The 22707-nt window shown below is 41.9% G+C and overlaps 1 protein-coding gene across 4 annotated transcripts in view; it reads right to left on the reverse strand.

The window, feature by feature from the left end:
• Nucleotides 1–2586: 2586 nt before the first annotated feature.
• The window catches only part of BCAS1 (brain enriched myelin associated protein 1), a 52949-nt gene continuing 32828 nt past the window's right edge, over nt 2587–22707 (reverse strand). The window contains exons 6-13 of one of the 4 annotated variants that reach the window (XM_053394287.1): nt 21460–21504; nt 18617–18751; nt 16106–16141; nt 15005–15232; nt 12186–12347; nt 11272–11337; nt 5623–5868; nt 2587–3706 (exon numbers count right to left, since the gene is read on the reverse strand). In XM_053394287.1, coding sequence (XP_053250262.1) covers nt 3632–3706; nt 5623–5868; nt 11272–11337; nt 12186–12347; nt 15005–15232; nt 16106–16141; nt 18617–18751; nt 21460–21504 — 993 coding nt within the window. In that variant the 3' untranslated portion in view covers nt 2587–3631. The remainder of the gene's footprint in view (nt 3707–5622; nt 5869–11271; nt 11338–12185; nt 12348–15004; nt 15233–16105; nt 16142–18616; nt 18752–21459; nt 21505–22707) is intronic. The other 3 variants (XM_053394289.1, XM_053394288.1, XM_053394290.1) reach the window with 3 other exon arrangements.

Consider the following 22707-nt stretch of genomic DNA (forward strand, 5'->3'; position numbering starts at 1 on the left):
CACCGAGGGCCTTCTGGTGGTTCCCTCACTGCGAGAAGCCAAGTTACAGGGAACCAGACAGAGGGCTTTCTCGGTAGTGGCACCCTCCCTGTAGAACGCCCTCCCACCAGATGTCAAAGAGAACAACAACTACCAGACTTTTAGAAGGCATCTGAAGGCAGCCTTGTTTAGGGAAGCTTTTAATGTTTGATGTATTACAGTATTTTAATATTTTTTTGGAAGCCGCCCAGAGTGGCTGGGGAAGCCCAGCCAGATGGGCGGGGTATAAATAATAAATTATTATTATTATTATTATTATTATGCATGCAAATGTGTGTCCTGGATCTATGCAATGGCCGATCTAGTCCATTGCTCTGTTTTCCTCAACTAGCAGGCTCTAGGATTCATGCTAGATTGTGGCTAATGTGTGTATTAGCTGATATGGTGTTCCACCGCCCTGTCCCATTCAGTTTAGTAGAAATGGGATGTGCAAAAACTGACTTAGGTACAATGTATGTAAACAGTCTACATGGTGGTTAGTCTCCAGGAACACATCCATTCACTTTTAAAATAATATTGTATAATCTTCTTTTTCCATCAACTCCATATCAGATTTAAAATAACTGTGAATGATGACTTTCAGTTGAAACACTAAAATGCAAATGAGTTCTCTTCAGGAATGTTTATTGAATCAGAAGAAAATCAAAATATACAACTATTTAGAATTCAGGTGCTAGTTTATATCATTAGTCTTATTCTTCCTTGCTTTTACAATAACACACATATCTGAATTTTCCATGAACACTATTAAACTTGCATCTCATATGATCTTTTTGAAGCAGGCAAAATTTTGTTCAGTCTTATAATCTGGTATAGTTTTTGTTTAAGGAATTAAGTTTAGTTACAGGCAAAAACTAAAAAAAGTTTCTGTAAAACTGAAGTGTTTTTCTTTAATGATAAGAAAAAAATTAATAACAAAAGTAAATACATCCTTTGAGTTAGTGATATAAAGGGCTCCATTGTGCTGCATTTTTGTTAATACTTTAATCACTTTCTTTTCAAAAGCTAATTTCCCCCCATTTTATTACATCAAGGAAGAAAATAGATGAGAATGAGTTAGAAGTCCTGTACATTTCAGCCTTTTCAATATTAATAACTTGAAAATCAATTTGAAGCACACTCTTAAAAGTTGAGTTATATGACCTTGGCACTTATAACCACAAACTTTTTTTTTTTTAAAAAAAAATCTTATCAATGTTCAATTTATCAAATGATGATTTTAAAAGCTTTATACTTTATACCTCCACATAATTTTGCCACAAAAACAGAATCCTTCTTATCACCTCCATCTAACTATAATTATTTTAAACAGGACCCTTATTATGCTGTGCAACCCAATGCAATGTTTACTGTTCAATAAATCTTAATTCTGAGTAATTGTATTTTGCTTAGAATTGCAGGCTTAGAATGTTTTCTTACCTTGTTTGTTAGAATAATCATTCCATTTTCCACATTAGCCTATGCAGACATAACACTTAACTGTGGTTTGTTTTCTTAACCATGGTTAAGCACTGCATCTGATTAATTAGATGATCATTAAGAGTTGCCTGGAAAATAGGGTGGGAAACTAAGGACTGAAGTGTGTTTGCAAACCATAGTTTACATTAGCTGTGGTTATGTACTGCATCTGTAATGACCAAACCACGGTTAAGGCAACAAGTTCGCCCTATATACATTGGACAATTGTTTCAGGCTTCATAAGGCACAGGTTATGAAACCACATATTTATGAAGCTGAGACTGATTAACTGAACTGAGCTATTCTCTGGTTATAGAACATAACTAGGAAAACTAGATCTTTTCACTGCAAAGGATAGAACCAGGGTTAGCAACAAATGCTAACCATGCCCATTATATCTGCGCCAGGTTACAGAGAGGTGTAAGAAGACTTAAAAGGTTGTCTATCTCACATGACCATATATCTACAAAACTCACAACTGAAACTGATTTTGATTCCTAGAGTAGCCACAGGCAATCGAAAGGAACAACAGCATAGTGAGAGAACTCATACTTTGCAATATTGTAGGTGACAGATTCAATCTCACATATTGGGTGGGAAAGACCTGAGATCTTGGAGGGCTGTGACCATATAGAGGAGGCAATGCTGAGCTAGATGGACCAATGGTCTCACACAGTATAAGATAACTTCCCCATGTTCAGAGATAGGCAAGTGGGAAGATCTGAATCTTCAGGTTGCAGTTTTGCTGGCCAACGCAAACTTTGTGCTTTGAACACCATCTCCCTGACCAACGTAGTTTGCACTATTCTCCACGCTTATGACAAGGAAGGATTCTATACCACTTGACTGCAACACTGCTGCGTGCTCACTGTTATGCTAATCAGTCCAGATTAAAATGGTATGATGTGCTGTAAAGATTGTTAACCAGTAGACATCTGCATAGGTACACATAGGTACACATACAAGTAGACCTTATCTGCATAGGTACACATGCAGGGAGAGCTTGGAATACAGGCTTGGGATAAGGCACGGTTAGGGCTGTGATCAGCCTGCAAACCAGGGAAACACAATCTGCATATTGTGAAATTATGAATATGCTAACTGGGTGCACTAAATTTGGCAGCTCTAATTAGCTGCCCAACATGTTTATTGCAGCTGGGGGTAATAAGAGACTCTCATAATTTTGCTTTCCCCTTGCAGGGGATGTGAAGTGGATCAATCTGCTGGGCTCAGCCCTGGACAAAGGCATGCACATTAAGATCTGGTCATCAGAGACATATGTCTTGGTTCAGTGAGGCTGCCCAGAGACAGAGTATGGGGGGGGGGACCCTGCCATAAGATGGCATGACAGGGCCAGATGTGGGAGCAGAAGTCTCCGGTCGAAACCAAGCATTACTTTAATGCTCTAATTAGCAACCACATCTTGTTTTGAAAAACTCAAGACCAGGCACATGCTTGCCCCGCCTCCCCAATTTTCATGGGGACTGCAGCCTGAAGGAAAGGGAACCTTAACAATTCTCTTCCCAGATGCAATCCTGACAAAAATTGCCCTCCACTAACAGCAATTAGCTTTGACAGAGTGGGAGAAGATGCTCCTTTTGGTTAATTTTAATCAGCATCGTAGATGGGGAGGAGGGATAAACCTCCCCTCCCCACATGCCCCTGGTATTCAATTTTAAAAGGCACACATACACAGATGTGGTTGATAATAGAGCTTTTAAAGTAACATCTGGCTTTGCCCTAAGAATGGTGAGCTTTTATGTCGTGAGGATTTTTATGTTGGTGGCCATAGTCAATATTGCTCTCCCTACCCCTTGGACTGACACAACTCTCTTGTCTTTTCCTTTCCCATTAACCTTCCCAGCAGCTGAGCTGTCCTCAACTCTAAGAGTTTCTCCATTGCTTTTCTGTGACCTTTAAGTTAGCCTATTTGAAGAAAACCTTCTGAAGAAATCCAGAATGTACACCAGTCTTTGCTTGAGCCTAGCGCAGCTATTGTTTGGCAACAACCATATGAAGCAAGGGGGTGGAAGGAAGAGAAATGAACCGAAGGAAGTCTCCTTTTTTACACTGCATGGGTGGGGGAAAATGATGGCGGAGATCCAACAATCTGTCATTTGGTTCGGTGTATTCATTACTTGGGTTTCACAAAAGGCACAATTGATACTGGATCTGTTTGTACTTCGGCATCGGACATCCGTTTGGGGCTCTGTTGACAGGGGAAAAAAACAGAGAGAGAGATGTAAAGATATTGATGAAGATGCTAAGATGCTGATTATGCTGGAGCCTCACATAGGCGTTTTCCACTTACATTCTTACTAAGCTTGTAGCCCATGTTATACAGACAGTGAAACAGGCTGTGTGTAAATTTTCACTTAAAAACAATTCTGCACAATGCTGAGTGAAAAAAAATGTATCAAAAGAAAACCTGTAATATGTCCATAACCAGTAAGTTATGGGGAGGAGCCAGGACACCCAGACTACTGGAAATCTTATTCAGCACCTCTTTGAGTCAGAGACTGCTTGCATGCTTGCAACTTAAGGTTGGTAAGCAAAAGGACTAGAAGCTTGGGTTTTTAAGAAAAGAAAGACGAGGTTATGCACCCAGTGATCCCATTTTGCACTTTCTCTGTGCTTCTGCAGAATCACAGAAAACATACAGTCCTGGCTGTAGCATCTGAAAGCTCATGTCTCAGGAAAGTTTATTTTGCATTTAATGTCATTCATAAGATAACCTTCATGTGGTTTGAATTATTCATGCAGAAAGCCAGTATGTTGTGGGGCCTTATCTGATCTGGTGGGCAAGAAGAGCTTAGACCAGTGTAGATTTGCCAGTTCTAACATATTAAAAGTTTTGACCCTATGTACATATATTGTTAAAAAAAAATCACCATTAGCGTTCATATGTATAAGGAAGGCTCAAATAAATGATGTTATTAGCAGTGGCCTCCAAGAGGTTCTAGGAGTCTCTGCTTATCCCTTTAGCTTTCCTTATAGCAAGTAGTTGGAAGAGATGAAGTCAAAGTGCTTTCAGTATATACACGTATGTATTGCTGTTGTTAATTTAGTGCCCCCTGCTAAATGATTAGCAATTGGAAAAAATAAAGCACAAAGTATCCTGCCCAAAGGCTCACAATCTAGAAGACATGACACATATATGAACAGGAGATGGGAAGGGGTAAGAATTGGCAGGGGTAAGAAGGGGTAAGAATTGACACATATATGAACAGGAGATGGGAAGGGGTAAGAATTGGGATTGATCCAGCAGAAGAAAAGATGTAAAACAGGCAGTCAGGTTCACAGTCCAAGATTCACAGGAAATGTATGATGGTGGCGGCTGTTGAATCAGCCTTTTTACCCAGTGTTTCTCTTTTCAATACTGGACTAAGTGCCACCCCACTTAGGACAAGGTTAGGGAGGAGTAGTAGTAGGGAGAAATTTACCTTACTTGCATTTTTATGCAATTTTAGTGCAAAAACATCTAATTTGTATGTCCCCAAACAATGCATGAACCATAACACAATTATCCATCAAAATCCAGACTTTTCTGAATTTTGCAATTCAGTTCTCCAACCAAAAATTGTTTATAAAAATGTGTAAAAAGGGGAATGTGTACTAAAATGCAGAAACACCATGCAAGAATGCATCATAGTAGGAAAATTGTTTGCAAAAATGTGTATATAAGGCAAAATTGCACACAAAAGTGTTTAGATTAGGAGAAAACCCAGATATTTTTTTTCAGAGGACTTAAAAAAGAAAAAGTTGAAAACTGCTATGGAAGATTAGGAGAAAACCCAGATATTTTTTTTCAGAGGACTTAAAAAAGAAAAAGTTGAAAACTGCTATGGAAACATGGAGAACTGAATATAAGTTTGGAAAAATGAGAAACCAAAATTGAGAGATTTGCCCATGCCTAAGGAGAAGGCTCCTTGCCCAGCCCCTCTCAAATTTCGCACCGGCCCTGCTCTTTACCAAACACATTACAACCCCAATTGGCAAACTGTGGCATACAAGTGAACTCCTGGGAACAGATTCGGAGGCTAAGACCCAACATGCTTATACACAAAAGCTTCCCAGAATGGTGGCTACATCAGGATTGCTAAAGAAAAATGAAAGGTAACGTACAAGGCCCTTAAAAAACCCTCCGAATGACTGTCTCTTCTCTATCCTCTTCACAGTGTTTTCCTTCGCAGCTTCCCCTCCATTCTGAAGGGAGTCTGTCTCGGCTGTTTGTTGCTCTGTGGAGTCTGGCTGGTCTTTGGCTTCCTGTTTGTTTCCTTGCTGGTTCTCTGTTGAACTCTCTTGGCTCCTCTCAGCCACAGGTTCTCTGTTCTCAGCCTGGGTCAAGGGCCTGTCTTTGAAGTCCAGTGTCTAAAGCAGTTTCAAACAGCAGTTATTTTTTAAAAGAAAGAAAGAAAGAAATGCATTTGGCAGGAGGCCCCCCAGTTTATTTAAAATTAAAGCTACCTCGCCTCCAATGCACATGCAACCCAAATGGTGGAAAATCTATTTGCTGCAATCCTATGCACACTTAATGAGGAAATAAGAGCCATGGTAGGGCTTACTTCTCCCTGCACATGCATAGGATCGGGCTGCACATCATAATGTTCTGCCTGCCCCCCTGCCCCCCTCTCTCTCACACACAAGTTGCCCTTTTTACAGTTGTGGGACTACTCTCGTGGAGGAAAATGCACAAGTGGCTTTCTGCACAGCATTTCTTTTTACACATGTCTGTTGTTTTTATATTTCTCCATGCATAATAAAAAATTGAGGAAAGGCATTTAAGTTAGGGCCATGTCTAGATGGATCTTATTCAGGCATCCCACAAACAGCGTTTCCTAACATGTTTTTAGAGAGTGTCCAAAGCACGCCACAAATATAACCTTGGTAGTAGTTACAACAATCCTCTAAAGCAGCCCAGGGTGACTGCCACTCCCATATTATAGATGGAGTTCTGAGGCTAAGAGGTAGCAGTTTGCTGAAGGCTGCTTAGTGACTTCAAGGCTGCGGCAATATTTGAACCACATGGCAAGACACATGGGCTGTTTAAATCAATGCCGCTCACCCAATTGAGTGGAACCAGCTGCAGATGAATGTGGGATTTGCATGGGGCACTGCTTAACACTGCAATAACCGCCACAGCTTCCTAAACCAAAAAGGTACCCCCATTTTTGTGACAGAGCACTTTCTTTTCGGAAATTAACTACGAACCCAAAATTTAGGATCCCCTCCAAACCTGTGCCAAAGTTTTGCAGTTGTTTTGCAGCGAAAACCCTGTGTTTTGCAGCGCCCCATAAAATGAGTAATTGATACGTCAAACACAGGGTTCGTACTGGACATGAACTATGAACCCCCAAATTTGGAATCCCCTCCAAACCTGTGCCAAACCTCTGCAGTTGTTTTGCAGCAAAACCCCACATTTCGCAGCACCCCACAAAATGAGTAATTGATACATCAAACACAGGGTTCGGACTTAACATTAACTACGAACCCTAAAATTTGGAATCCCTAATGGGACCACTTTATTTGCATGCAGAAGGCCCTAGTTAAATCCTTGGCATCTCCAGGTAAGGCTTGGAGAACCCCTTTCTCAAATCCTGCAGAGCCACTGTCAATCAGTGTAGTCAGTACTGAACTATATAGATTTCTGGCCTGACTTTGTATAATGCAGTTTCTCATGTTGGCAACTAGGCTGGCCAGATGCAAAGGAGATCAGGGCTCCTGCACCTTTCATAGTTATGCAGAGTAGGAAATGTCAGCAGGTATAATTTGCATAATAATAGGATCTATAATCTGGAGCCTAGGAAGTTACCATCTAAACACAACCCTAGAGACACAATGTTTTCTCATGCATGCATGCAACAACAGCATTACAACAAAGCAGTAACAGTGTTCTCTTCCCAAGCCAGGAAGCATGAAACCAAAAGATGGGAGACAGAGACAGAGAAAGATTTGAAAGATCAAGATAACAGATAAATGACACTGGGCTACAGAAGAGAAAGATTGCATGGACAAATTTCCACAGTGTAAAATTACAATACTCCACCAGAAGATTGACAAGCCATGATTTGGTCAAGGTAGTCCAATGCCATAGAAAATTCTGCATGGAATTGCAAATGGAGAAAACATGACTTTTTACATTCATTCATTTTAAAAATATTATTATTATTGTTTCCAAAGTAACAACGATTACAAGACAGTTCACTATAGCAAAGGGAGTGAAATAAGAACAGGATATGGACAAAGTTCAAAAAGGTTCACAACAAAATGCTACAGTTTGTTTAAAAGAAAGAGGAAGTGAACGGCAATGTTAGATTACAAAGTGAAACAAAATAATATGCACCCCTTTCCCTGCCTTTAGTCACTATTGTGCATCTGGGATGTTATGCCCAAGCTATACATCTGGAAGCCACACATATGCTTTAAAGGTGGCTGAAAGTCACAGGTCATGATATTTTCAGGGTTTATAGGCAACCTCTGGGTTAACGTAAAACTCTTAAGTTTTAATTATTATTATTTTTTTAAAAAACATTCTGAATTTAATTTGCTTGGGCAGCATGCCTTGGTATATGAAACCTCTGAATCCATACCTCTGGCATAATAACATTTACAGATTGCAGAATCAGCTTCTGGAGTCTGCATGAAGAAAGTTCCCATGCTGTTTCTTTTCAAACATCCCTACTTTATTGTCTAGGCTGGTGCACAAGCAGTGCCTTGCTCAAGACTCAAACCACAATTAAGAGATGTAGGTGTGGGCTGCTTGATTGCAGAGACCCTCACCCATAGTTGCCAACTCCCTGGGACCCTGGGAGCACCCACAAAATTCCCCATGAAGGGGCCGGGCACCTACAAATTTTGGTGCCATGGTCATGCACACTGCATGGCACCCGTGGCCCCAGGCAACCATGGTCGCGGGGCCATGCTGGCACTCCTGCCCTCACTGTAACTCTTCTCTTCTTCTCTCTGTAGCTCTTCAGTTTCTCCCAATACCTACAGTTTTTATCAGCAACACCGTTAACCACTGTGATAACACAAGCCCAGTATTTGAAACAAAGGTTAGCTTAGGTGCATCATTGTCCACCATGGTTACAACAAACCATGACTAAAGGCTAGGGATAGCTGACTGAACCATGGCTTAATGCAAGCAAGCAAACTATGAGCAGTAAGCCAAACTTTGGCTTCAGTTCCTAGTTTGTCTGCTAGTTAAACAATGAGCCTGGGTTAGGATGTAACATTAAGCCAAACCATGGCTTGGTTCTCTGCAGCCAGGCAGCAGCAGGACCAGAGAAGAAGCAAAGCAGTTCTGTCCAGGAAACCACATGCCTGCTCATTCACACTAAGCCATGATCTGGTTTAGTGTTCCATGCAGACTGGGCCATTATGTCTACACAAACTATTCATGGCTGGCTTGAACTAAAAGCTGAGGGACTGACATAAGGGAAAGGTGGGTTGGGGAAGCACTAAAGGAAGTATATGAACTTCTAGCAATTGCTAAGGATGTACAGTTATGAGGAAAGAATTGGTCCCCCCCCCCGTTTCCACCTGCAGCGAAACTGTTAAAAACACAGGAGCTCTGCATTTTTTAAAATGCAACCCCACTGCAGCCACCCTGTGATTTCTAAGATCATCCCACTCCTCCTCTTCACAAGTTTCAGCTGACTGTGAAGAACAAACGGTGGTGTCAAGAAAAGGTTGCCCTTGAGCTAAGTGGAAAGAGCATGTTCAGGATATCATCTTATCTTTGAATCAGGCAGAATATCAGCATGTTTCAAAGCAGCAAATTTGGCACATTTTAATGTTGAAGGAAAGAACGCAGGGAAATAGAAAAGGAAAGCTGTAAATAATGAACTGTATCACTCCCCTTCCTAACAGCTGATCCAGACCCAACAATCTGTCTCAGCTTGTAGGCAGCTCGCATTTCTTGAGAAAGGAAAACCAGATTAACGGGATCATAGTTTTCCCGACGAATTCTACTCACGTCTGCCCCAGAGATTTTAATTGACTCGAGACCTGAATCAATCAAACTCTTCAACCTTTGGTGGACTGCATTTCAGTAAAGATCAGGAAAGTGATAGCAGAGTATCCAAGGAGTGGATGCCCCCACCAGAGGACAAATGGGCCCTTGCACTGGCAGTGCTCCAGAGTGGTGCAGCAAAGAGTCTGCTTCTGCACGTTTTTTGCTGTGCGGTGACCTCTCCCCTCTTCTTTCAGGGCTCTATATTGTTGCCACCACCATGAAGTTAAATGGAGCTGATTGGGAAATGTTCCCTTAGCAACGCTGAAGTGTTGTAGGCACATTGCATATGTACAGTGTTATAACGTAAGGCCTCAAGGCTTACTGAAAGGGACGGTCGGCTAAATGAATTGATAACAACCAGTGCAATGCCCAGCACCAAACATCGTAAAGAAAAGTAAGTGTCCCCTATTTACCCAGTGCAAACGGAGAAGGGATGTTTATTTGTTACACTTATTTTCCTGCAAAGAGCTCACAGTGGCGTATATATGGTTCATGGGCAGTCAGTCCTTCATCCAGAGAGCTTACACACCCCACACACTGGGTGCATCTTCCAATGTCATGTTGCCCCTGGAGGGGTTGTGATGGGCCAATGGGACCCCTGAGCCCCCAAAAGATAAGCCTCTGCTAGCTCACAGACTTCAGCAATAGGCCTGTGTTTTGTGGTTCACAATGGACAGCAAGGAGTATCCACATTTCACAAATGAAAGCTATCAGTCTGCTGCCTGTCCTGTCCACATCAGGTACTAAATCTCAAATCATTTGATCCAGTATATGAAGACTGCAGTACAGCCATTTCTACTTTGTTATGTATTAATGGTGGCAAAGGTTTTAACAGTACATAACTGGTAAAAAGAAGCAAATGTACTTATAATCACTGGTTGCAAGATAAAGAGCTAACCTTTAATTAAATGCAGTAAATTAATATACTAGTTGGAAGTTCGCTTTTGCAATGGAACATGAGTTCCACTTGCAAGATAGGACCTTCCTCTTCTCTTCCTGTGACGCCCTCCACCCCAAATCTGCTCCGGAAGTCCCCCAACCCTCTGGAACAGTTATTGAGGGTGATCAGGGGCTGAAAGGAGAGAAGGGAGAAGTTCTGCATAAGTGAAAATCTGCTGTGTGAGCAGAACAGCGGTGTTGGATACAGCCCATTAACTTTTAAATGTATTATTTCACTACTGTAGAAGAAATAGCAAACTAAGTTAATATGAAGTGAATGGACTTGATACAGTATTAAGAACTTTACACAGATGCCAGACCGACATGCACTACACATAAAAATAAGAACATAGGGAGGGTTTTAAGACAAACTTGAGAACAAACATACAGATAAGACGGAATTGTCTTTATTTATCCTTACGTTGAATTTTTGTAAAGACCTGACAGCTTAAAATGATGTTAGAGGTTCTTTAGAAATGTATAAAATGAACTATTGGATATATGCTTGCAGTGCTTTTGATAAATCTGGTCATTTAAAAACCTAAACAATTTATTAATTTTAGTTTTGACTGCAATTATGGATACAGAGATTTGTTTCCAAAGGCGATAGTGACAGTTTTTAAACCCAAGAGTCCCAAATTCAGCTGCAAAAAATGAAGGAAGTGAAGTATGGAACACAATTGGTCAGAGGCTGAACAAATCATGCTCAATGGACAGATGAGTTCTGCTATCATGAAAGAAGAAACAGCAAAGTGAGGCTCTGGAAGTAGATACCAGCTGAACCCATCACCAAGAGAAGATCGAATCCATACACTTACTTGGGCATCAGGGGCTTGCCCATTTACCTCTTCTGGAGCAACTACTACTGCGTCACCTCTGACTGGCTAGAATAACAAAGGGTTAGATGCATTTCTTCTTACCATGTTTCTGTAGTACTGTGGTTACAGAGGACTTTAACAGGCAATGCTAGCTAGATTCCTTAGCCCCAACCCTGTGAACTTTTTGTGAACTTTTTTCAAATGAATCCAATCCAGATAATGCATGCCTCCCTCTTGCCAATCTACGGAGCCCCTTAAACATGTCAATTTAGGGCAAATGTGGAGACTTCTCATTTCCTCAGGTGTTCTTTATAGGCTTGCTGCGATTTTGAAGGCAGGCAACAACTTTGGGCAGGTCCTGTTAGAGTTCACTGGTGGGCGCTGTTTGACTGAGTGTATGGGGTGAAAAATCAACAAACATTTAGAAGAGGGAATGGCCTTAAGGTTCTCCAGAAATCAGGGTAAATGTGGGTTAAATGGGAGGAAATTATACATTGGCATTTTGATGCTGGCAGTGTCATAGTGAATGCAAGAAACTTGCATGTATGAAGAGTTTTGGTTCCACAATACACACCTGTCTGGAACTTCTAAGGGCCCATTATCTGTTGTATGACTTATGGAGGTGGTGACTTTATAGGTCTGACTGTTTCTAATATAATGCCTGTTGCAGGGGGTGGGAGTAAGGAAGAGAGGTGAACTGGTCAGATCATGAAGGAGACCTTGCTGAAGGAGCAGATGTACGTGCTCACCTCATGAGGTGAGATCATGAGAGGAATTGCTCCGCCATAGGCCACCAGCAAATGTTGCGGTACTCTAACTACTCTGTTTGGCTATTTCAAATACTTTACAAATTAATCCCTTCCAGGTCATACTTTATACCTTCTCCCATACAGATTCAAAAATACCCTTCTTACCAATTTAAATAATTTCCTCAGATCCTTAGTTTTGCTGGGCTTCTCATCTCCTTTGGACTTTACTTCTGCTGCTTCCTGACTTCTGCTTTCGACTTTAGCTGGGGCTTGGGGAGATGCTTCGATCCTCTCCGTGTTTATCACCTCGATGTCATCTGTTGGAGTCTGCAGGTTATTTGTAACAAATGTTAAGGAACAGTGGAATGCATATAGATAAATTAAGATGGCCTACTTTAGAAATTCAGAATCACTTACGGGAATAAGAGCCATCATCTCAGAAGGATGAACATTTATTTCAAACTTAAAGAGACAGATTTTATAGCAAACAGGTTGGATTTTTGCACCCTGGATGCCACTCCCACCTTCTGTGAAACACAACTAGATTTTAGAGTTTCCTTGGAGAAAATCCTTTCTGGTAACTTCCTGAATATGTTTGGCTGCTTATAAAAGCTAACAAACTGCTTCAGTGATATAAACTACTTTGAGACCTGTTGATAGCCCACAAATGACTTAAACAAACAGACCATCAGATCCCTTCCCAAAGAAAATTAGCATGCCAGGTGGAAAATTAGGTTAGAACCTTTTCCCCTGGCATGCTACATTTCTACATGCATGGCATTTATTTTTATGTGAGAGAAACTTCAGACATGCCATCCCACCTACCTGCAGCATGAAGTGGTATAGCATAGCAAGAGTACAAGTGATTTCATTGTATGTATGGATAAAGTTCAGATTCACATGCCCATGGTATCTGTAAATATCGCTGCTCATTCCACTTTTGGCATGGCAATGGTGGAATTTCTGCAACACTGTGATTAACAAAGTGCCAAGGAGGTAGGCTATGAAATCCCTACTGCCTGTTTACTCACTGGTGCGGTAACCCATAACATTAGATGTTGGGGAGGAACTGAATGTTAGGCAGCAGAAAGTTGCTGCTGAAAGGTGGCAGTCTGTGATCCAGTTCTGCCATTTCTCCTTGGTAGCGTGAAGTGAAATTTCCCATGGTATTGACCAACATAATGTGCTACTCTGCTGCTGACCAGGGGGCAGTCAGTTATGTGGAGCAGAGTTGGGGAAACCCATAAAGCTGTGTTGTCAAGCATGTGGGCAAGATTAGCAAAATAGTCACAAGGAAAAAGGAGAAAACTGAACACAGAGCTGCTTTACTTGCCAGCAGCCCATTGTTTGCATCACAATGTGCAGTTTCACGCTTAAATTCAAGAGTGAAGTAACCATTAGCTACTTAGCCTGTGGTGTTATTAACAGTAGTAATAGAAATTGCATCAGTTGACGACCCCTCCAGACTTTTTGTGGGTGTTCATTAGTGGTGGATTTATACTGGACAGTCCGCTTTATTAGTTGTTGGAAGATGCCGCTGCAATGTTGGGAAGGAGTCTGAAGGGGCACTCTTGTGCTATGGCACAGCAAATTATGACCAGCGAGCATTTGTGGTATGGAATGTTACAGGGTTTCAGGAGGAAGTTGGGGAGATGCACTGTTTGGAAATACATCAGTACGTTTGCCCCACTGAAAGCAGGATTGCAAATAATCGCCCCAATACCACCATCAGCACAAATAATCATGAATTCACATAAAATGGATGTCTGGAGAGGTCCTGAGTTTACTGACAAGACAGTTAGAACAAATAATAAATCAGGAATCAACAAAATACACAACCTTAAAAAGAACCAGCACCATTATTAGCGGCTGTGATATGGTCACCATGTCATCTTCAACTTTTATTTTACTCTTAGTATAAAATGTAATGCAGCATTGCTATATTGCAACAAAAGATGACCGAACAGAAAGACAGAATACCTTAAATCACAGCTATGAAATAAAATACAGCATGGACATTAAAATCCAATGGCACCGTTCAAAGAAACCCTTGTAACCACTCCAGAAAAACAAATATTGATGTGGTGCTTGTCAAACTGCATCCCCATTGATGTAAATTTTATTAGCATATGGCATTAGCTGTTGCACTGATGCAATTAAATTTGGTCTTCTAGCTCACCAGATGTAACCAGTTATCTAGCTGCAGGAGTTTGTTCTCTTCCCAAAGCAAAATGCATCCTCAATAAGGCAGAGCAGAAGCAATCTCCTGGGACTTCGTTTTTTAAAAAACAGTATAGTGTGGGATCATATTACAGCCAGTGCTGCTACAGCTGTAGCCCAAATGCGTTCTGTCTCTCATGCTATGTTGATGCAGTGGGTTTAGTTTCACTAGTGATAACAGTTGTATCCTGGGAGGAAATTCCAGGCACGTCTGGGTTCAAGGAAAATATCCAGTCACCCAGGAAGCTTAACTGACTGGCTATTTTATGGCTTACCCAAAACATAATGTTGTATTGATGGTACCCCTGCTACTGATTTGGCTCTCATTTGCTGATGACAGTTACTTTTGCTGATAGGGATACCTCAGTTGACGTGTTAATAGAGGTATGTTTGAAGAGATTGGCTGTAATTAAATCTAGCACAAATAAAAGCGACGTTTAATGTTTCAAGTTGCTATTATATTGCAGGTTGCTTTGAGCTTTTGCGAAATGGACAGGGCATGCATATAAGACAAATGAGCGGTTATTTCCTTTAGCTCTGCTGCTCAATGAGCAATTTTTGAATTCATCGACATGTGCAAGTAAATAAATAAAGACTCTCCCATGGAAAACCTGCATTTAATCTGGCTTTGCTGTGGCATCATCAGTTCTAAGAAGCCTTTCAACACTGGGTCAACCCAGGACCTATTGTGAGGTATATGAAAAAACTCCTATAAATAAATCTAGCCAGAAAGGAAAATGGCTATCCAAAAAATCCACACGTACCTTTTTTCGAAAGAATTTACTTAGGGGTGTAGGAGTAGAAGAAGATCTCTCCTTTGTTATTATTATTTCTTTTGGAGTTTCGTTGGTGACAACCACTGTCACTGTGGCTGGTTGTGGTGCAGGAGGGTCAGGAGCCCTTGTGTTCTGCTTTGCGGCTGGACTCTCCTGTGGTGGAGCGACGTTTGCTTCCGATGTCACGGTAGCAGTGATTACAGGCTGCTCAGCAATCTGGAAACAGACACAAGAATTTGTAAATAGACAAAGGGCCATTTAAAAATTTGCAGAATGGGGCGGTGCTGGCCCACGCCAGACATTTACCTCAACACACATTTAAAGCACACGGCTTCCCCCCAAAGAACCATGGGAACAATCGTTTCTTAACGGTGCTGGGAACTGTAGTTCTGTGAGGGAGAAATTGCAGTTCTCAGGATTCTTGGGCGGGGAGAAAAATGTGTGCTAAGTGTGTTTTCACAAAGTGGGGGGAATAATAAGGATGGGGGGAAAGAGACAAGATAACATGACACAACTATAGCTTATGAAAGAGCATCCATTCCTACATTTTTATGCACACCCCGTGCATTATGGGAGCCTTCCCCAATTTGGTGCCCTCTAGATGTTTTGGATTACAATTCCACCAGCACCAGCCAGCATGGCAGCACCGGCTGATACTGCTGAGAGCTGTAGTACAAAACATCTGGAGAGTACCAGTTGTGGAAGGCTGGGTTATAGCATGGGTAAAGAGGAAATGACTTTTATAGGAAATAACTTTTAAAGTCACATTTTGGGCACATGATTGCTCTCTATACATTTGGACACTTAGGATATTGTAACCAAATTCTACATGGTGGATCCTGAGATCAAAGAGCAAGTTTTTGTCTATTTTGATACAAATGGATGCCATTTCGAATCAAGATGGTGGGCTGAACTGTTCTGCACTGATTTTAACCACTAGTTTCAAAATGGCACTGATTTTTTTTTAAAGTTTGTTGAATTCCTGAGCAATGCCAGGTACGAGACTGTTAGCTCTCTATTAAGCTGAAACTTGTAGAAATGTTCTTTGCAACTGGAAACTCATGAATGCTTTTCAACAGTGTTACTCACTTTGGTATTTGCCGCCTGCTGAGCATCTTTCTTTGCCTAAAAGACGAGGAAATACACATACACAAGTCATTTGGGGCTTTGTCATTCCATACAACCCAGTAACTGTGATTATGAACAGGGATAGAGTCACACGATCAGTTTGCCTTACGGTAGATATGATGAAACCCTATAACTTGGAACAGTGTTCAAAACTCCCATTGTTTTAGGCACATTCTGCGACAGGGGATTTCATTAGCACAAGCAGTTTCTGAGCTCTGGGAGCAGTACTGCGCCTAAGATTTCAGATTAAAACTGCAGAGTGGAAGGAAAGTGGAAGGACCTTTTTCTGCCTCCCCACTTCCAGCTACTCTCTGAAGACTGGAGAAGAGACCCTCTTAAGAATATTAGGGGGGTGGGCAGGGGAAGGACTAGACCATGTGAAAAATGAACATAATATTTTAACTGCAGTTCTTTCATTTTTAGATTTGTATTCTTGCTATTAAAAAGTGTGCCTAGACATTTTGTTGTTGTTCAAAGTGACAGTCATTGCAACTGTTCCTGTTCCACCATAAATTCCTAGTGAAAGTGACCATTTTTGAAAACATAGTACGCATTCATATCTTCCATTGTAAATTTCTCATACAGTGGTACTTCGGGTTACATACGCTTCAGGTTACAGACTCCACTAACCCAGAAATAATACCTCGGGTTAAGAACTTTGCTTCAGGATGAGAACAGAAATTGTGCTCCAGCAGTGCGGCAGCAGCAGGAGACCCCATTAGCTAAAGTGGTGCTTCAGGTTAAGAACAGACCTCCGGAACGAATTAAGTACTTAACCCAAGGTACCACTGTATACAATAATGAACTCCTCATGTAATCCCAATGCACCAATGAACTTGTATTCAGCTATTAGTATTTATGTTATTTCGGGTGTTTTTTTTTAGAAAACATACCTTTGGTTGAAATTAGTATTAACATTAAGACCTGAAAAACAATGTTTCCCTGGTTCAGAAGGTGACCATGGCTTTAAGGAAGCATGTGCTGGCTTTAGAAGATATGAGGTACAGGGACAACAGGAAGCAAGTCTGGCAGCTCCTGTTCACTGTGCCACTTTATAAATTTCAGCATGAAGTTTGCACATCTCCCTCTGTGACAAGAGGCATGTCTTGCTGATGTGTGAGCATGCATCTATCAATGTATATATTTAATTAGCAAAACGTACTATGAAGCAGCCTTTCCCCAGCTTGATCCTCGTGTCTACTCAGACATACTTACCCCTGAACTACCTGAGATTTATTTTTTTTTAAGAACGGTTAGGGCTGGAGCCTCAAAACTTTTCTCTTGACCCTAAATAGGATCTTGTAGTTACAACTTCTATAGCTCATCCCCCTTCAGGTGAATGTGTGGATCTTTCCTTTTCAAATACAGCAACCGATACGATACTTTCGTTTCAGAGCAGCCTAAGTGCCTTTCCCACTACCATTCTATTCCAAATCAATGCACTTATTATGTAATCCCCTCTACTCCCAAAAATTCCATGTGGGTGTCTGAGTGGAATTTCTGCACTCAGAAATTAACTTCATTTTCCATCCACAGCTCAAGGGTCTTTGTCTATATGCATTCCTCAGGATAGAATGCTCCCATTCTTTCCCTCCAAACAAAAATATTGATACTTAATATTGAGTAATAATACGTTGACGTGGTTTTGGATACGATTTTGTACTAATACAAATCCTATGATTCTTCAAAATTAGCCATGTATTCATTCTGGGTCTTTACTGCTGACTTGCGGCTACTGCTTTGCTCTACAAGTATGAGGGAGTTGCAGGGAACTAGCTGTCTACAGTTATCTGAAGAGTTATCCTAAAGGAGCAAGATTGTAGCTTGAGGGTACTGTTGGAGCCATCATTGTCACTAGAGGTGCAAGTGGCCGCTATGGTGTGGAATGCTTCTTACGAGTGGAGAGCACATTCAAATTTCCCCCTTTCACTGATGGTAGTTATATAGAATTCTATTGTTCTATATTTCAATTTTACAGTGCTGGTCCAGTAGTTTTCTGGAGCTTCTTCAAGACTGCTAGAAAGAGACACCACAAATAGCACAACCACTGAGCCACCTACCTGTTGCAGAATCGTTAATATAATGGCACGTGAAATTCTCTGAACGCTTTACATGCAGGTCAGATGTAATTTTAATAGTCTCTTTTTGACTTCATTGTTTGTCAGATCGAACCTCAGGTTAATGGCAGCACGGGCATTGTTAGTGAGAGGGAGTTATTAACACAACATGGGAAATGGTCAATATGAATTGGTTAGAGGGTTTTCCTTCCTGAACCCTGAATTCACAGATGTTGCTTAAGGAGTAGATTTCCAGACTCTAAAATGCTCAAGACGCCTTCTTTCTCCCTCCCCACTAAGCCGGATTTTGCCCTTCAGGGAGTCTGATCCTTGCAGTTTTTCATTCTGCGTCAACAATGCGAAGACTCATCTGCTGACATTCAGGGTTCCATTTTTGTTAGTCTCCAGTACCAACCTTATGCCTAAACAGTTTGCTAAATGTACTGTGTCCTAATCTGGGGCTGTCTGGCTTCTTTTTCTTGGTGCCTTTCACGTGGGAATCGGCCGCCGTCTTCTCAGAAAGCTGCCCGCCAAGGCCTGTTTGAGATCCCTTTTGGGCGACATCATTCAAAGCTGAGTCTCCACTGCAGCCTGTGTTGTCCTTTCGCTCACAACATTTATTTACTTAGCAAGATATATAAACCGTTTAATCAAAGAAATATCTCTATGGCAGAGGTTTGCAGAACAGCGTAAAATACTCATTTTAAAAAAGCCTTTAAAAAGGGCAGGTAAAAACAGTATCAAAATATGGATAAAAATCAGCAGCTCTGTTTAACCCCCCCCAAATGTACATAATACAATCACAAATCCTGGTAAAAAGGTAAAGGGACCCCTGACCATTAAGTCCAGTCGTGGCCGATTCTGGGGTTGTGGCATTCATCTTGCTTTATTGGCCGAGGGAGCCGGCGTACAGCTTCCGGGTCATGTGGCCAGCATGACTAAGCTGCTTCTGGCAAACCAGAGCATCACACAGAAACGCCGTTTACCTTCCCGCCGGAGTGGTACCTATTTATCTACTTGCACTTTGATGTGCTTTCGAACTGCTAGGTTGGCAGGAGCAGGGACCGAGCAACAGGCACTCACCCTAATGAAAAAAGCTTTTTAGCAGTGTTGAGTACAACCTAGGCCAAATATTAACAGGCAGGGAGTTCAAGAAAACAGGTTCTGCACACTCAAAAATCAATTGCTTACAAGTGCAGAACAAATCTTTTGTGACACTTGTAAATGTGCCTATGCATGAGAAGAAGAATATGCACTAGAATGTCATAAAATAGTACCCATATCTACACATCTCTCCAATGTAAAGGACTCTGCATTTCACTTATTTAAGAATTATCTCACTGTCTCTCCCCCAAAACATTCTTGAGGCTGGGCTGGTGAGCCTCTAATACAGCCCCCTCCCTGGTCACCCCCCTTAGCAGCCCTGCTCCTCAGCGCTTTTGCCTGACTGGAATGTGTCCTTGAACTGTGATAGTGTTTCTTGTTTGCCTGGGTGGAAAACAGAGAGAGATGAATTTCTGAAGAAACGTCTGGCTTTGGTGTGGCTGGAACGCAGCCCACTGAATAAGTTCAAGAGTTACATCTATTGGCCTCCTTTTTTTTATTTCATTACATTGGGCCCCACATACAAGTGTCATGTGTTTCCCAGAAGGCTGCCCATGAAGAAACGTGGCCTTTAGGACATAAAAATGCTCCCTACCCTTGTGTTAAGGTAAATCATACAGCACGGGGGAAAATCACTATTATAACGAGTACTGCTTAAGCACACCATTCTGTGCGCTAGTCAAACCTTCAGCCTTCATGGAACCCTTTCAAATATTGATTCATCTGCTGAGAAACAGCTACATCTTTGGGGTGTCGCAGAACATTTGGCAGAGGCATGAAAGGCACATGCTGAGCTTTGCAGCAGTCCTGGATGAACGCAACTTAGAATACGTGTTTTGAATGATGTGTGCTGCACTCCTGAGCATAGCTGTCAATGTTTCCCTTTTCTTGTGAGGAAACCTATTTGTAATAAGGGAATTTCCCTTAAAAAAAGGGAAACATTGACAGCTATGCTCCTGAGCCACTGCTTCTCATCATGCAGGGCCAAGAAGGTGGCAGACACACAAAGATGCTTCCTTTTCCTACATAATGTCCCAAGTCCTGCAGCCCCAAAACAAGCTGGGAGCTTGCCACAGGTACCATGATGCTCCTTGAGAAAGGCTGCTCAGAAGCAATATACTATAGCTGGGAGTCTCCTGCTGCTTATGCAAACTGCTCCTTCTGCCAAGGATAGTCATATGCTGTAGGGAGCTTTCTGATTTTTCTTTAGTCTGTTTAACTTCCTGCTTAGGACTAATAGTCTAGAAGTCAGATGTCTTGTGGGCCACTGTACTCTCCAGAAAATGATCTAGGGGCCAAGAACAGCCAGCTTCCTAATAAAGTTGGTGCCACCTAGTGGTAAAGAACTCCCAGTTATTAAGCTTGTGCTCAGGCACAACATTATACATAAAAAGGTAAATTGATATATTGCAGAAATGTACCATTATATGCAGAATTTAGTTTTCTGCCGTCAATGAACGCTTTCAAAACCAATTGCACAAATGTGTCAAATTGCCAAAGAAATATTGGATATCAAAGTCTGGGTTCTTAATAGGCTGGGGCTCCAGCTTGGTAAGAGAAGTGCTGAAACAGGCGAACAACAAATCAGTTCTAAGGGCCATTTCATACATTGAACAGAAAAAAGCAACTCCCCAGACACCCCCCCCTCTGCAACAGGGGGTTGCAGCACACCTTAGTTTTCTCACACATGCACCTATATGAAAGAGGTACTCTCAGATATATATTTGCCAATTTACATTATTGACATGCACCTAAACACCCTCTGCCCAGGTATAGTCCTTAAAAATGTAGCAACCCCACTCAGCTAGGAATCAGGTTGACCTTGGGCTAGTCACTGTATCTCAGTGTGAGCTACATGACAAGGTTGTTGTAGAGATAAAACAAGGCAGTGATTTGGTATGCTACCCAGAGAACCTTGAAAAAAAGGTGGCATGAAAAGCAATAAGTCAGATAAATAAATTGCAGTAACCAATAACACAAGTCTTTAATATTGCCTGACATCAAATCAAATGCAATTATTTGCAATGTAGGTTGGGTTGTGCATGCATGTGTGAACCAGTCCCAAAGTACACATTAAGCCAGTTTAGAAAAGTATCCCAAGAAAAGGAGGAGGGGTCTATATTGAACTTATATTGCTAGGATCCAATCACTCACCTTGTCCTCAGTGTCACCCTTGGAATCTGCTTTGCTTGGAGATACCTTTCAATTCAAGAAAAGAAAACAATTCATGAAATGTGCAATATTCAAAACCAGACATGAACTGAACGAGAATTTAGCTGGAAGATAAACATTAAGTGTGCAAATTTTAAATTGGGATAGCTCAGCTCATGAGATTCCTAATCTCAGGGTCATGAGATTGAGCCCCACGCTAGGCGAAAGATTCCTGCATTACTGGGGGTTGGACTGTATGACCCAAGTGGTTCCTTCCAATTCTATGGAGGAGGATTGGACAAAGGCCAATGGTGTTCAAATGCAGAGACAGACTTGTGTTAAGCACTGGAAAGAACAGCCTAATTGTAAAAGTAATTCAAAGCTAGAACAAGCTACCTAGGGAGATTATGAAGTGTTCCTCAAAGGCAAATTAAATGGGCATCTGTCAGCATGAAGACAATATTGTAGATCCCCCTCCCCCCATAGAAAGCTGAAAGGGGTAAGATGGAACCATAGTGTCAGGGAACTGCCATCAGCTCAGAGGCGTGAGGTGGAAGGGCAGTTGTGTTATAGGGAACCTCTGAAAATCTTGCGAAGCAGTTCCTCCTCTGGCGACGAGGAAAGCCCCACCTCCAGTGGAGAGGAGGTGGTGGGACCAGGGGATGCTAGGGAGAGCCTCAACACAGAGCCTGAGCAAACCCAAGAGGAGGGAAGTGCCCCTTTGCCAGCGCCCATTCTGTGCAGTAGGTTTCGGCGCAGGGAGGGGAGGAGAAGGTTGGGGGTCACACAACTGTTATGCTGGGGGAGGTACAAGGACTGACCACTCCCGGATTCTGCTAGCGATTGAGCCAGACATGAACTTATGACGCTCTTCACTGTAAATAGTTTGCACTAAGAATAAAGCCTGGAAAAGACAGGTTGGAGTCTTGCCTGTTTGCTCTCGAGCAACCACACCAGCACCTGACACATAGGATTGTAAAGTTGGAAGGGACCCAAAGGGTTTTGTAGCTCAGCACTCTGCAGTGCAGGAATTCCAGTTACAGAATCCCAGCTGTAAATGATAAAGCCATCATGGCTTGTGGTGTGCCCACTATTATTTCCCATTATACTGTTCCAAGAATGCAAGAACAAAGGAAGTGCTCTGTTGGGTCAGGCCAAAGCCTGCCTGCCAGTCTGGCTCAGTGTTCCCTCGGCAGCCAATCTGATGGTTCTGCAAGCCTGCAAGCAGGGCAAGGCAAGGCAGGAGTGCAA

This window comes from Podarcis raffonei, chromosome 6 (genome assembly GCF_027172205.1).
Source record: "Podarcis raffonei isolate rPodRaf1 chromosome 6, rPodRaf1.pri, whole genome shotgun sequence".
NCBI classification, from domain to species: Eukaryota; Metazoa; Chordata; class Lepidosauria; order Squamata; family Lacertidae; genus Podarcis; species Podarcis raffonei.